The 16,890-nt window shown below is 37.7% G+C and overlaps 1 protein-coding gene across 4 annotated transcripts; it reads left to right on the top strand.

Moving 5' to 3' along the window:
• The first annotated feature begins 637 nt into the window (after positions 1-637).
• LOC132911059 (insulin receptor substrate 1) lies at positions 638-12,780 on the top strand. Of its 4 annotated transcripts, none has more exons than XM_060967405.1 (10): positions 638-927; positions 3,395-3,540; positions 3,626-3,908; positions 4,283-4,378; positions 5,094-5,393; positions 6,117-6,508; positions 7,110-7,525; positions 7,653-8,067; positions 8,243-8,483; positions 8,693-12,780. In XM_060967405.1, the coding sequence occupies exons 2-10, from the start codon at positions 3,415-3,417 to the stop codon at positions 9,628-9,630; spliced, it is 3,207 nt and encodes a 1,068-aa protein (XP_060823388.1). In that variant the 5' UTR covers positions 638-927; positions 3,395-3,414; the 3' UTR covers positions 9,631-12,780. The 4 variants fall into 4 exon arrangements, with proteins under 4 accessions (XP_060823388.1, XP_060823385.1, XP_060823386.1 ...); XM_060967402.1 differs by having other exon boundaries at positions 638-2,873; XM_060967403.1 differs by lacking the exon at positions 5,094-5,393 and having other exon boundaries at positions 641-2,873.
• The last annotated feature ends 4,110 nt before the right edge of the window (positions 12,781-16,890 follow it).

Here is a 16,890-nt window from a genome sequence, read left to right as displayed (position 1 = left end):
TATGTGTGTTTACAAACGACCCTGCCGATGAGGATCCAATACCCAGAACGATGCGAGCAAAATGCGTGTATCCATAGTCGTCCACCTTGACTTGAAAGTATGCATACATGTTCATGCAAGCGCACGTCTCTATATTATGACGCGGTATATCGGTGTGGGACATTAAAGAAAGCAATGGCGTAACAAAAATGATAATATTTAAAACTTATATCATCATAATATTTTGCATATTTTCCATTACATTGATATTTGTTATAATTGTTTCTTTGTTTATCGTTCATTGTATTCAAATAGACGTAATATCACAGACAATGTATGAAATGTCTTTTTTAAAGGATAAATGTGAAACAAGCATTCAATTGACTAAAAATTCACAAGCAATCGGTATTAACGATAAAAATAGATTGTTCGATATAGCCAGAGGTTAACCCAAGTCATCGAGAACTTACATTTGTGAAAAGAATGTATCGCAATTTAAACGACCTCCGGAAGGATCCACCGCAATGCGGTGTTTAGTCGACACAATAGTTACGCCACTGCAAAAGAGACAACCGCATGTGTACGTAAATACGTACATACGTATGTGTATTTACGGTCGTGGCGTATCGCGTATCGAGTCGCCGCCGTCGCCGCCATTCGAGCGGTTAGCGCCTGCGTACATCTTGTTTACAACTGCGGAGCTTACCATACACATGACCTTTACAAGATGGACATGAGCGCCTATTTAGCTGTCTAGGCGTGCGACGGAAAAAAGTTGAAGATACGTGCGTGTCATTGAATCGTGAAGATTGACGTGTATGAGAGGAACCGCGGAATCGAGTGATGTTTAATTCGGTTATCAAAGAAAACAGTCAAAGCACGCGTTCGTGATCCCAAGTGACGCGGTATTTGTCGCTTGCACGCGGGCGGAAAGGGGAGAGAGGGATGGTGGGTACGAAAGGAGACCCGAATTTTTCACTTCAAGCAGATGTGATTGTCGTGAACGAATTTTGCGTATGCCTGATCGAGAGTTCGCATTCAGGATACGTCGTGCATGATGATACAGTGTTGTTAACCACATCGTGAATTCCATTCGTGTGTTTCCGCAAAGTGCTCGATATATGTATAAAGGGTGTGGGAAGAGGAGTGCGTTCTCTCGCATCGACCTGGAATGCTGCCGTGTTTTGATGTGCCTACTATTGCGCATGAAAAAATTCACCTGCCCTTGACAATAGCCTATTTATCCGAACCAGACCGCCTTTAAACCGCGCTTACCAGTGATAACAGGGGTTCAACCACCCACCTACGTGTGCATCGCCTGTCCCACTCTCTTTTTCTCTACCTCTCTACGTATTTCCTCTAAACGTACGAGCAAACAAGCAAGCGACCACAAGCGCGCGCGCGCGCGCTCGCTCGCTTGCTGCTGCTGCGTGTACACGTGAAACACCCGCGTGTGTCTGTCTCTCATTGTCAGTATCATCGTGTATACAACCCTTTCTTTATATGTGCCCATGCCTGTCTGTGTATACGCGCCAACCATTCTGGTCAACGCTATAAATTGTATTATTCGACGCGATAAACAGGTGTACCTGCGGTTCTATCCCGGATCAATGATACTTCCACTTTTCCGAGTAATTCCCAAATCAAAATATTTGCAAATGCGAAATATGTAAATGCTAGCGTATACAGGCCGCTTCAGATTCCATGCAATCTGTCGTCCTGGGATACCACGCGAACCGCGAACCGTGGCGGGCGAAATTAGACGAAACCGCGTGACAGGTGGAACCCAACGAGAACCGTGATCGCAGAAATCTCGTCAAGAGGTACATAGTTTCTATGTTTACCGAGAAATTCACTTTACGAGGAGTCGTTGATTTTTCGTCGTGGATTTGGACTGTTTCTTAATTCCGTGACTTTAGTAAACGTGGTTACTCGATAATAAATGTTCGCATGAATCGCATCGAAGAGGCCGACCCGTGCGACGCCCTTAGTACACATTGAGTGCACATGCACTATGGTGGCGTGTTATTGCTTATTTACCCCCGACACGTGCTTTCACCATTGGCTTGCTTCGAGTACAACGATATCGACGACAACCTCTCCACGTTAAAAGCAGAACGGCTACACATTGTTTAAGAAAAAAGAAAAAAAAAAAAAAAAAAAAAGAAAAAACAGCAAAACGAGCGTGCGATTTTACAGAAACGTTCTTTGAATTTTCTTACGCCGATAGAAGCAGCGATATATGATTGTACCGATTGGAATATCTATATGGTGTTATTTCTCCAGTGCAAAAGTTGGAAGTGTGTCTTTCGAATCGAGCTGCTGCTCTAACAACGTGGGTGGGAACACGCATTCTACCACAATGAACTATTGACATAGTATATTTGGATATAGTAAAATATGCGTAACGAATTGATCATCTATACCATTTAAATGGTACAATATTACGCGTCGATAGAAAAGACGCAAAATTTTTGGCGACAACGGGTTTTTCGATCGTCACTGCGCGATGTCTTCGAGCAGAGGTTTAGTCTCCCCTTCAGGAGGTCCCGTTGTTCTCTCCGGTCACGTGAAGAAGCTAAAGACGCAGAAGAAAAAATTCTTTGTACTGCGTGGCGAGGCACCAGGATATCCCGCGTGTCTCGAATATTACGATAGCAAAAAAAAATTTGAAAATAGGCAACCGCCAAAGCGCAGCATCTTGTTGAACAGCTGTTTCAATATTAATAGACGCATGGACACCAAACACAAACATGTTATCGCATTGTATACGAAAGACGAATGCTTTTGCTTGATTCTGGAGAGTGAAAAAGAATTGGATGAATGGCTGAAAGCGATGCTTTTACTTCAGAGCGGAGATGTAGCTGATGGAGAGCAACCTCGGCCTATATTTGGTAATGCGCTATCATGATTTGAATTAGAATTAGGCCGCATATTAAGGACGAAACGCGAGATTCACGCGTTGAAAAACAATTTCAAACAAACGTTCGCTATTTACGAGTACCAATTTCGTTGAAGTGTCATATTTTGAACTATAAGTCCAGTTGTTTACTTGTTTTTTCAAATGCGTCATTGCCTTTAATAAGTAGGAGAAGAACGTTTTTTTCAATATTTTGTTATCTCTTCCGAATATATTTTCATGATTTTCATTTTCAGATATTTTTATTAATTGCTTACGAAGTTGCCGATTATATTTTGTGAGAAATATAAAACTGTATTGTGCTGTATAAAATAAAAAGATATATGCTGTAGTAATTTATAAAAAATTTTTATAGAATATGCAAATCTTGTTATATGTTATATTATGTAGTGTCATAATGAGATTAAATACAATATCACGCATTATTGATTCTACAATGTTATATAGTATTAATTATTAATTATGACGAGGCATAAATGTAATATTTTATTTCAGAACATGTATGGCAAGTTACAATGCAGAAAAAAGGACTAGGTGAACGAAAGAATATTCATGGCCCCTATAGGCTATGTTTAACCGACCGAACATTAAGCCTAGTGAAAATCGGGGCAAAGGATAATTCAGACACTATAGAATTCCCTGTAAGCATACTACTTTAATGGATGACATGGTCTAAGACTTAGTGTATTTAAGAAGAAAGACTAACGCAAAACCTTTGCTCCACAGTTAATTTGTATCAGACGATGTGGATATATGGAACGTATCTTCTACATGGAAGTAGGTCGTTCAGCTGTTACTGGTGGCGGTGAATTATGGATGGAAGCTGAAGACAATAATATAGCAAATAATATGCATGCTGCTATTATGAATTCTATGAGCAATTCTAGTAGCAAGAAAGATGATGTGGGGCCACGTGAAAGAATTCGCAGTTCCTCTGCCACCGAAGCCAGCAAGCCAATTGGTGTGCTACAACGACATGCTGGACAAAGATTTCATAATTCGCCATTAGGTGAGTCTGAATTTTAATAAATCATATTTATACTTTAAGAGAATATCAGTTATGGTTTTTAGCACTCACCTCCAAAGTATATTTTCAATTATGTAAATACTTCAATAATATATTTATAATATTTTGATGTTTCGATTTTTTTTTTTTTTTTATAAATACTGAACATTTTACGCAGAAGCTCCTTTGCACAGAAATCATCCTACAAATTCCTGTTGCTTCTATGTGTAAATTGTCCAAGACATTGATTTTCTTTTTTGTATCAGACCATAACTATAACTGCACTACATTACATGCCTCGAAATATCGGCTGAATCACGAAATATACAATTGAAAACTCAGCTTAGAATAACACAAATGGGTTGCGGGTATTACAGAGGAACACAGGACGCACGAGGAGCAGGTGGATCAACTTCAAGAACAGGAGCAGTCTAATCAGACTCAGAGTACCTCTTCTTGCAATACGATCACGGGTCTGTTTTCTGTCATTGCAGTTGTATGCTTGTTTTTTTTATAAGATGTGGGCATCAAAGGGTGACAAACACGATTATGATTCAATATACCCAAATTTGTTGTTAAAGAATTCTTATCGTATACATACGTATAGCCTATTAAAAGGCGTCTATTTTTACACGAATGAATTTTCTGTTTAAAAAGAAGTTCATGCCAATTTAAATGAAATTCAAGAAAAACCTCTAAATTCTTTCTATGATGTTTGTTTTACTTTCTACTTTCTGGTCAAATTTTGGTCAAAGTTTTATAGGATAACCGAATAATTACACGATAATCGTGATAAATTATTAATCGAAAAATTTGTCGGCGAAACAAACAGGGTTTTATTGATTACCGTGTGCGAAAGGTAGTTTCTAGTATTGCACAATATGTTTCAATACCATACATATGACGTTGGCGAACATACATATTAACGAGGCCAAGTAGAACAAAAACAAATGTGTATTGCATTCTTTGAAGTAGAAATTTATTCAATTTCTAAAGATTGATCAACGATATTTTTGCTAGATAGGAACCTTTTTACGTTTACGATGTTCCGATACGTAGAAAATGTTATTTTCTTCAATAAAAATCATTCGATCGAATCTCAATCATTATCACGTCGATTAGATTTTGCAAAAAGTATATGGAAAAAGAAAAGTGATTGTACGACAGTGAGAGCTGTATGGTTTGCAGTCGTTGCTGGTACCGGGGCTGGGACTGCTGGGATTGCCTCGACTAATAACAACTGTGCCACTACCACTAGACGTCGTCATTCGGTAGCGAGTCATCCCCATTCCGTCAATAATTCCCAATCCGTTCATGTTACAACAAGTACAACTACAACAACCATCACCACCACTATTACCATCACTACGACCGCTACCGTGACCACCACAACCACAACCGCGACAATATCCCATCAGAGAACCTTGTCGCTGCCCTTAGCTGCCATTATCAATCAAATGCAATCATCTAAAAGATCAGTTTTACGCTGTATGTATTTTTGTTTCGTTGTACGATAAATCAGCAAGAGATGTTCTTTATTTCTTTTTCAGTGTCTCTGCCTTGCTATTTCCCGTTTTATTTTCTATTCCCGTTTCTTTCTATACTCTTTCCTTTCTATGGGAATCCAAATACGCAAGCAGATGTGTTCGAAATTGAAACTACTTCCTGTTGCGACATATATAACTTACTTCTCCATGAGACCATCGCGTTGCCGTGGAAATGCAAGCTTCTACTCGCATGCGATTAGTTGCACGATACTTCATAACGAAGTAACGCTTCCCTTTTCGTTTCTTTCAGCGTGCCAAAACAATCGATGGAATATTTCCTACAGCATTCAATTACAATGATATGTTTTCTTGGTGTTTTCATTACCGACATACCGGCCCTCCTCATATGTGAAATTATTCTCTTGTCTATTTCTTATATTTTCCATAACATCTTTCGTATTCGAAGTATACATATATTTCGTCTCGCTATCCCAATCATTTGGATAAATCTTTTTGATCACTGTTTATTGCTTGATCTAAAATATATGTTCTACTAAATAACAACCTGTATACCTGAATATGCATAAATATTATACAGATCTATGGAATCATTTGACTATGCAAATGAACTAACCGCTGCTATGCTGGGAGGATGGATGCTTTTCGAATTTTGTTACCTAAACTGAATATTTTGCAACAACATGTCTGACTAATATGTTTCTAGGTGCAAACGGGCGTGACAGGTGTGATAGTTTACCATCGAGGGCTCGTACCACCAGCGAGAGCCATCCGGCATCAATGTTAAGTCATCCTAGGAGTACTCTGAGACCGCATTCTATGTACGGAAAAGGCGCATCCTACTCACCACCGATCACTTCGATGCCTATCAGTCCTGCTTCCGGTGCATGTTCCACAGACTCCGCGGGATCGTCTCTTTCAATGGACGATGGTGGCGAAAATGTGTTGGAAGAGGGTACCGTTTCGAGATACGGCCATTCTTTAACGCCTGACGAACCTGTTATTCTGGAGGAGAATGGCGACGATTATGCTGCGTGGTCGACGTCGCATTCGCATCATAAATATTCGCCAAATTTCAAGTCGCATTCTCCTTCTCAGGTGGGTCGTTGGTAGAGTTGATAGAATAGGTAAAATACAATAGTTATATAAATTTACGAACTTTAAACATCTTATTTAAGTAAAAGCATTATGTATATTTGTTCGGATACGTTTTCTATATTTACATGTAGCTTATGCAAACCTACAAATATGAGTCACTTTTAAGCGATGATTAACTATCCTTAGCGTCTAAATTTGTTTTTGGTCATTCTTGGCACAGATTAACAAAGTTCTGTTACTTTATACGTTCTCTTGAAAATTTTTGATTATAAATAATCTTGTTTTAACAAAATCTAAACGTCCGAAATGAAACTGAAAAAAAAATAAGTTTTGTATATAACGATGAAAAGTACGATTCTCTGATCTCATCACTTATTGTTGTTGTGTTCTCTAGTTGTTTATAATATAATTTGAAATAAGGAGTTAAATAATTCATAATTTTACTCGCTTACACGAGATTCTACAATTAAGTAAACAAATGATAACGCGTCTAAGAATTGAAGTTCAAATTGCATCATTACTATGACACACATATTGCATCATCTGACGATGATAGCTAAATGACGAAATAATAACGCGCGGAATTTTACTTTGTTTACAGCAAAGTTCCTATATAGAAATGTGCAGTCCTTTCGGATCGAGTCCTGGGCGCAGCGGAGGTTACATGCCAATGAGTTCAGGAACAGGATATTCGCATTCACGAGGGTCTTCCCTTGTAGAAGAATCAAACACTCTACCAGAAGGTTACGTACCTATGGCACCTGTTGGAAACAACGGATACGTCGACATGGATCCTTCGCATAATCACAATGGCCATTTTGCCGATGATCTGTCGCATGGTGGCAGTAGTTGTTCCGTTACATCTGGTACACCCAGTACAGATTTGCGTTTCTCTGAGTATCATTTAGACAAAGTAACGAGTTTTCTTCCACCCGGAGAGGATTTGCAAGCTAGACCAGCAAGAGCCTATTCCATTGGGTCTCGGCCAGAACCTGTAAACAGGCATCGCAAAAATAGGTATGAAGCTTCGTATTTAATTCTATTAATCTTACGTAGTGTTGGATATTGGAAAGAAATTGTTCATACGAAGATAGGAAAAATGTATCGATGCAAGAGATGATTGTCTGCTTTTTGTTTTGGATAGGTTGGACATTACTCAACAAGAAGCTAGCCGAGTACGAGCGTTCTCTGTAGGCAGCAGATCTAAGAGACCTGAAATTGGCAGGTTAGCGAATGTAGTCACTGCAGCGTTACCAGTTGGTTGTGAAAGCTCGAGTTCCAATAAATCAAACTCAGCGCCATTGTTATCGAGTTCTTGGGGACACAATTCCGGTTGCTCTATAACTTCTGAACGAATGGAGGACCTAATGGAATTGGACTTCACGAAACCCAATATTTCTGCGACCTTCAATTCACCACCATCATCTTATTCGCAGTCGCAATCTCAGTCGCATTCGTATTCTACTGCCACCGACACCAGTTCCTACGTTGATATGTCTCCTGGACAACCGCCGTCGTCGACCACTGCCCCGTACGTCGATATGAGCCGCATAAATAAGGTATTCCTGGACTGAAATTAATTAATTTATATATTTTAATGTCGCATGTATTAACATGATATTTTTAAGATTGATTGTCCTGTGAAATTAATTTGTTTTTCGCTGAATATTTAACATTATCACGTTTATATTAATTCTTGTTTGTTCAATTCCCTATTTTTTCAAATTTTTTCAGATTAATCGTAATAACAATAACAATACAATCACTGCCAATCAGAATCATAGTCACATTCATGTATCGTCCTCTGCTTCCATACATAAACCTGTAATTACTACTTTGAAACCGGTGGAAGAAGCAGAAGGACCATACATGAGAATGGATGGTGTAATGGAGGATTGGTCACAATCCGATACAAGTCCTAAGCAAATTGCATCGCCTATGCAAGAAGAGTGTGTGCAATCGAACGGACCGCCAGGTAAAAGATTTAACAATCTTCAAATGTATATAGTTTATACATTTGAAATGTATATAGCTTCTTAAAAAAAATAAAATTGACTTTATCTTTTATATTTTATGATTTTCAATAACACCGTGTGTGACTTAATATTTCCTTAAAACATATGCCTTAAATAAATAAACATAATTATTTTATCGTCTAACGCGTAGATATAATTTATGTTCTAGGAGCCACGAGAACAGCACCGGTCGATCTTCCACGGCGCCCACCTGCCGACTATGTTGATATGAGTTTTAAATCAAGAACAAGTTTAGAACAAGACTATATGAATATGAATATGAGCAGTCGAAACAATCGTAAACCAATAGCGACGCGAGCCGGTAGTCGAAAGGAGAAGTCTCGTTCGCAACCAATCGCGATTCAAGCGGGAAATAAACCTATAAAAACGCCTAGTTTCTTACCTCTAAACGGAAGTCCGGAATCGGAGAGTTTAGCAAGTACACCGGCGTCGCCGCCACGGGCTACTCCAACAGGTTCCTCAGCGACTATTTTCCCTTTTTCCTTGAACAGCCCGCAATCACCCGAGAAATCGTTCACTCACCAAAAGGATACTGACAAATCTACGGAGCTGAATATAACTTCTAAACGCAGTAACGATCGTACAATGGCAGAAACTACAAATAGTAGAGTTAGCACGATCAATTCTATCTCTGTAACGGAGGCGAATAAAACCTTGGCGAAAATAATTAACGATAGACCGCCTAGTCCTACAGGGAAAGATAGTCAAGTTAGTCGCGTGATATCAAACAACTCGTTGACCTCGCAAGATAGTACGTTGAACGCTATAACAAAGAAGTTTTCCGATTTGAACGTATCAAAACCACGTTTAATCACTGCGTCTCCAAACACCAGTCCGACGTTACCCGGTTTTAAACCAACCGTTGAAAAACGGGCCTCGTCTCCCAAATTGCTAGACGAGACGCCCACGCCTACACCTACCGCCATGCCAAGCCCCTTAGAAAAGGAGAATTTCGTGCAAATTGATGCGGAAATTTTGCACTACGCTAGTCTAGATCTTCCTGAGGTTGCTAACGTGGCACCTATTTCGTCAGCATCCCAAGAAGGCTTCAATTACGCTGAAATCGATTTCGCTAAACTTAAATAAAACTAGGCTGTCATTATTTTAAATGTACGAGTGGTGGTATTGATGTAACACGCGTGTGGGTCAGGTGTTGTAAAATGCTATATCGACTTTCTTTTTTGACGAGTATAAACAGGACAATCGATCGTTCTAACATTGGTCGAGCTAAACTAATAAAAGATTAATTGGTTTAGAGTGCTGAATGTAAAGTAATATAGATAGAGAAATTTTATTATTTAGTTCCAAACTTTAAGTTGAAATCGCTTTATTTTTCGTACGCGTCTGACTTGCAAAAAAAGGCGAAAGATCACTGCTTATACTTTATTTTCTTATTTAGCATTATAATGATTATGTTATGTTAAAACATTGTTGTAAATTGATATTACCTTTCGAGTTCGATAACAGGAGGGACTAATTGTTTTATCTGTTTTTCTTTCTCTCTTTTATACTTACCATTTTTGTCGACGAAGTGCATGGATATTAAGTATGAAATTGAAACTACCTTGTTTCAGTTGCTCTGCAAGCAAACGTTGTAAGTAGTATTATCTTACGTGGTAAAAATATATAAAATATGTATAAAACAAGTAATCGATTGAGAAAAAAGAAAAGGAATACTATTTATCGGTGGTTTTAAATCTATTTCTAGATATTATGGCGACTAACTTAATGTTATTACTAATCGCGTTGATTTTTGTGAATTCGATTGGATTCTTCCAACAATGTGCAATGATACACTACCAAAAACATAATTACTACGTGCGAGCTAACAAATATGGCATTGTTTCCTCATCACGAGGGAATCACTTATCGTTCGCCAATGTTGGATCGATGCTAAATTATTGGTAACTTGTACTTCAGACAAGTGTACGTCGTTTACAATGAACATATATTATACGTATTATCACGCTTTTTCATATGAATTGTGAATTAACGAAATATTGTTTCGCACAATATTTTCACATTCTTATACATTGAAATGCGAATGTGCGGGCGCGCGTGCGCACGTATATACTACACGTTCATTCAGACATATACACATACACATACACATACACACAGGCATTTACAGAGTATTCTGTAAAGGATGATACAAGACGGTATCCAGTGGAAAGAGAGATGATTGGTTGTGTAAAAATAAATTAAAAATCAGTCTTAACGAGACGTTGTTGCTGAAAAATAGAAAAGGAAAAATGTTTCTTAATACTACCGATATTTTATGAGTTCAATTTTAATGACATATTTCTCCTCGCATACAATTTAAGGATAGTTCAGATATAAATTATATCATATCGTGTATATATGCATACATATGCATTGTCAAAATAATGTTATAAATATATACATATGTGGAAATATGTATTATATTATATATATAACATGATATACATCAATATATAGAAATATGTTCATATATATGATATACTATACATATATCAATGAATAATACGTATATTAACGATGATTAAAGCAGTGTATATTACTGTTCTTCATTACGCGATACTTATACGTGTGTATATGTATATATATATATATATATATATATATATATAAAATAATTCCTTCGAACGCTCCTCCGAAGGTTCTCGAGATAAAAGAAAATGACACGTTGATTGTATTATTGTATAATAATGTTGTTGTAACATGTACATTGTTCGATTTAAGATTATTATTTGACTGACATTAGTTGAAAAATAAGTTTTTATTTAGAATGAAAAAACGAAGCATACGCGAGATCTTTTTTTGTTGCAGATTAACACAATGTCCGTCCAAATGAAATAGATCGCGTTTTAATAGCGTTTTAGTTTCCTGGTAAAAGAAGTTTTGTTTGATTTAATAATTAACATGTAAATATAAACTCTTTTGCAAATTATAAACTTGAGAATTTTATTGTTTTATAATCATAGATTTTTCTTTTCTTTTGTTTTTCTTTACTTTTTATTTCGCTTAATCTTATCGAAATTTCTAAAATAATCGGCTACTAATTATCGAGTGTATAAAGGACAGAGAAATCAAAGTAGGAAAGTCGAATTTCTATTTATTTATAAACGTATTATTACGAGTTATATTCGAGTGAGAAATTATTATTTTTGTATTAGAAAACAGTATTTATTTTTTGTTAGAGAAAATTACGTTTCTTTTTGCTTTTTTTGTCAGGAAAATTAATTAATTTGTCAATTAATAACTTAAGTACCTAATCACTAATCACACGTATGATTTATAGTATTATATCTTAACAAGGAAACAATAATTTTAGGTGTATTATAAATAATTATCTTAATGGCTATCTCTTATAATAGATCGTTTAATATACTTATTTTATTTATTTCATTTCTTCGAAACTTTTAATAATTACCGTCAATTGGTATGCCGGGATTTATTTTAATAATCAAGTAAGTTCGCTGACAAAATATACGTCATAAACGAAGGAAACACGATCGCATCATGTAACGTGTACGTCATTAACATTTTTTAAATCTCATTTTTATTTTTAAATACTTTAATGCCGATTTAAAAATGGAGCTTGTTAACCAAAAATTACTCTATAATCCATTTGTTTTTTCAATTAAAAAGAACATTGTGTTATCTAGTGGTAAAATTTGGGGAATGTTAATTCCTTAATACATAGATGTACATTACAAAAAGATGTATAAATATGGGGAAAGTAATGTTGATTTGAATGTACATATAAAATTTAAATATAATATCTAATAATAAGTATTTTACTGATACATTAAATATTTATTTTAATATCAAATAATTTCAGATTATCCGCTTAGAGACTGTCGATTTTTTTTCTAAGAAACCTGTATTATCGTGTAGAAATTTTAAGTTTTTTACGATTATAATTTTAGAAATTATGCTAGTACAATGTCTCTCAGGTTTCAAGTACAATTTAACTATTAACGAACATTAACATTTTTATCTAAAATAAGTTATCGTTTGCTTTCAGTGATATCCAAGTTTTTATTTGTCATCGACGTACATCTTCTGTATATGAACATTTTATACTTTAACAATAACGTCTTTCATGACAGATTGTAAAAGAACATATAATAGATTTAAGTAAGTAATAATAAAGGATTCTTTATATTTACACGATGATTAAGGAAACGTTATTGTAAAAGTTAAAAAAGAAAAAGAGATAAGTAAAATGTGCCAATTATATTCAACTTACTACGATATCCCATTACTGTCACACTGCGATCGCAGTTTTATGTAATATCTACGGCCTCTAGTTTACTTAAAATTCTACTTGTTTCATATCAGCCAATTAATAAAACGAATTATTATATTATCGAGTTATTCGACAATTTTCATAATCGCTAATAATGTACAGATATGACTGTTTAGCTTTCGATCGAATTAAATTATTCGCAGTTAATTCGATCGTTAAATTAAAAGCAATGTTACAGACGACTTTATTTTCCGTTTGTTCCGTGCGACATCGCTTTAAATGTCTCTTAGTTTATCGTTAGGTATCTCGGTACGAAGCGGAAAGATCGTATAATCCCAATGTCCACAGTAAATACATACGGTATTGGAAATACGTCGGATGAGTCGAAAAGTCACGATAAACTTTCTCTATTCACGAGAAACAGAGGTTTGTCGTGAATGTAGAGCGAATTACGTGCCAACAGGGCTAAAAGGGGGATAAACGTGCGTGTTTACAGAAATTGTTAGGGTTCTGTGCGTTTAAAGTAGCTACCCTACATGGTGTTTTCCTTATTTCTACCAAATGACGGCCTGTCCTCGTCGTCACGGACACGTCAAAGTACTTAAATGCAGGTAAACATACCCTAAATCATGAGCCAGGATGAGGAAAGGAAACGAGTCGATTTTACTCCTCGTAAAATTGTACCGTATCGCGAGCATTCATTGTTGCGTCCTTGTATAGGCTATTTGCTTCTGTACAAGCACGACGTTCATTTTACCGTTTTTGTTATTACGGCGCAGGTATGCTCACCAATACGACCTAAATGCTCTAAAATTTGTCAGAAGTTCATAGAAATATTTCTTCCTGCTCCGAATTTCGCTTGATCGTTCCTTTTACTACTTTAGATAGCTTCTTCGACAGGCGAAATTATTTTAGCGCTGTTATTTCTGGTTCTCAAAATCTATGAAATCACCAAGTTACGAATACGGTTTAAAAATTCGATTACTTATTTTCGCTACAATTTCGAGAGAAAATTAATTTACGTAGAATCGAATGGAAGATATTCGCGACCTGATTACATTTCTGTTCGCCTCTTATCATTTGGGGACAGTCGGGCTAGTCGGTGCAACGACGGTGCTCGTTTATGAGAACATGTTACTGCCCCTAAATGTAGACACACTGATTGCCGTCGAGCTGATTAAGGAGCGGTACGTTTTACGAGGGTTTCGTTGACATGTCAACCGCCGAACTTTCGCTGCGCATGTACGAGATGCGTGGGTGGAGCTCGAGTAGGCGTCGCGACGCCGGTGGCCGGGCTTCCATAGGTACCTACACAAGGGGAGGAAAGATCGATTCAGATATTTTCAAGGAGAAACGCTACCATTCCTGCCAGCTTCCATCTTTCGCGCGTGATACAAGACATACGAATTTCCACGTATTCCGTGAAATCGTTATGAAGCATTTTTCAACATTATCATTTTACCGTTTCTGGTCCTGTTCTCGATTCGAACTATATCGTGGCACGTGGCAAAGGAGGTGGTAATAATATAGAATACCGAGTTTGTTTCTCGACTTAGGAAATCTCGCGATAGTTTCAAGGAAAAGACGATTAACCGTAGCCAATCTGATACGAAATAAAGTGAAATGTCTTGGACCTTGCGTAAATTACGCGTACAACTGATTCTTTTATTTTTTCCAACCAAATCGTGAGATCGAATAGCTATTACGGAACTTTACATCATTACTGTACACAGCTCAAAATTATATTTCCACGTTATATTATCACCATTTCGTTTACCGATAATTGAGAATTCATTAGAATACCTTGAATTTGAATAATAATGCCGTGCGAATCGCGAGAAACAGCTCTGACGTTAAAATACCCATACGAAACTGTAGATTATCCTGAAAAAGATCAAATCTACGTTCGTTCGAGTGCAATTACCCCGTACTCGATTTCCGAATATTCTTGTTTTCGTCGCATTCGACGAGTATCCGGAAACATTGGTGTGTTGGAGGGTAAATCAAAGGCAGGACCACCGGGATCGGAATTTTCCTACTGGCTGGAAAGGTCGAGGCTCCGCCAACAGCTTGGACGCGTAGGTATATCGACTTTGACGAGAACTGTGCGCGTGTAGGTCGCGTGTTCACCGGTAAACGAGAAGGGGTGTAAGCCTCGGGGGTTGGAGGCCAGGGGTTGAAGCCATTACCGTCACAAAGCTACCACCAGATTGCCGTCGGGGCTTACGTAGTCTCTCCTCCTCTATCCGAAACTCTCTCCTCTTCGCGTTGCTCTCCAACTCGCTCGGTTCGTTCGTATTCATGATTTAAATTCAATTGCCTTTTATCTGCCATCCTAGGCCCCGAGTCGTTGATGATGGAATCGCTGAGATCAGAGAATCCGGTATACCTCTGCCTCTCCTCTCTTTCTTTTCTCTCCCGTCTTTTCTCTTTCCTCTTCCCCTTTTCGTTCTCGTCTCCCAGCTTTGTGCTTTTTCCCTTGTGCAGCTACGCGATAGTCTTCTGGAATTTTCACGTGTATATTTCTTATTTATCACCAGCGACTAAACCGAAGCTTTAGTAATCTATATTCCGACGTTACGCTCTCGCTCGCGCCAATCAAAAATTCAATTTCTTCTTCCGATAAAGATAAGCTTTTTGATTGTCGATGACGCGTCTTTTTTCAAGTTTGATCGTTATTTTGTCTACACTTTGTACGTAGCATAAAAGATATAACTTAGAAAAAACGAAGCTGGCACCCAGCTGGGGGTAGCCACCCACATGCTATATTTATTTTTATTTTATTTTTGTTTTCACCAATAAGATATAACACTTTACCAAATGTCCATAAGGACAAATTGTAAAAAAAACAAAATAAAATAAAAAAAAAACTTTGTACTTATTTGTTGCAAACGTTCTTCTCACGACTGTAGATTCTTGAGAATAGGATGAAGTTTCGAGCCTGAACGACTTCTTGAACCTTCTTCGTTCCACGCGATCTCCTTACGTTGTCTTCATTTTCGTGCAACGACAGAATCGGTAACATTCCTAGACGGAATTCTCTCGTGCAATCGATTGGGATCGTTCGATCTCGTCGAACGAATAAAAGAAAAAATGTTCTCAGATTGCACGATAAAATATTTGCTAGATGCTTTTTGCCAAAACTGCACGGTAGTTACTCTCTGGCTTGGAGATGACCATAAGATCGAATCGGTGAATCTCTAGAAGGACACCGTTGGATAGGTATTATGAAGGCACTAAAGGAATTCGTCAACGCCACGCGACGGTGTCCCTGGACTCAGGGCCAGCGGCAACTATCTTCGAAATCTTTGGACGAACGAGTATCTCTGCTGTTCGCGTGCCGTGAATCTTCTACAGAAAACGGCAAGAGTGGCTGATATTCCCTGTACCGTGCAATATTTAACGATTCACGAATTGTCCAGATTCTATCGTAGTTAACTTTTGCCTAAGTTGTTCCTAAAAAGAAACGATTCGAATCTTTTTATTCGACAATTGCTAAAAGTTGGCGAGAGAAGTCGAGAACTATGTCGTTGATTACTACACGTACATGCGTTCTAGTAATGGCAAAATTGAAATTGCCAGCTTTGACGAGTGAAACCCACGCGCAGGAAAACGTTTTCACAACCTCCACGATTTTCTTTCCCTCGTAAAACAAAGAAATATTTGACACGTCTTTTCGAGGCTACTTAAATTTCTAGCGCAACACACGACCTCTTAGGAAGGAAAGGAGAGGAAAATAAAAGCAGGACCGTCTGCCAGCTCGTCCTTGGAGCCACGCGCCTAGGAAGGTGTTTTATGGGCCTTATAATAGGGCCGGAGATACCTATTCCCGTTTCTTTATGTTCTGGTACCCTCGTCCTTTCCTCTCTACCACTTCTCTTCTTTCTTGTCGGTCTCTTGACATCTTGCCTGGTTTCTTCTCGACTTCCTCGGCCAGGGATCGTTGAAGTAAACAGCAACGACCCAAAGAAAGAGTGGCTAATAGGATGGAAAATGGCGAAGAGTAGCACAGACCCAGAAACTTTCATATTTACGAGGTCGTTGCAGACCGTTTACGATGGTGTAATTCCTGTTTGCGAAATTACTTATATTCATTAAAACGGTTGCCA

This window comes from Bombus pascuorum, chromosome 10 (genome assembly GCF_905332965.1).
Source record: "Bombus pascuorum chromosome 10, iyBomPasc1.1, whole genome shotgun sequence".
NCBI lineage: Eukaryota > Metazoa > Arthropoda > Insecta > Hymenoptera > Apidae > Bombus > Bombus pascuorum.
This window is presented reverse-complemented; position numbering and strand designations above follow the sequence as displayed.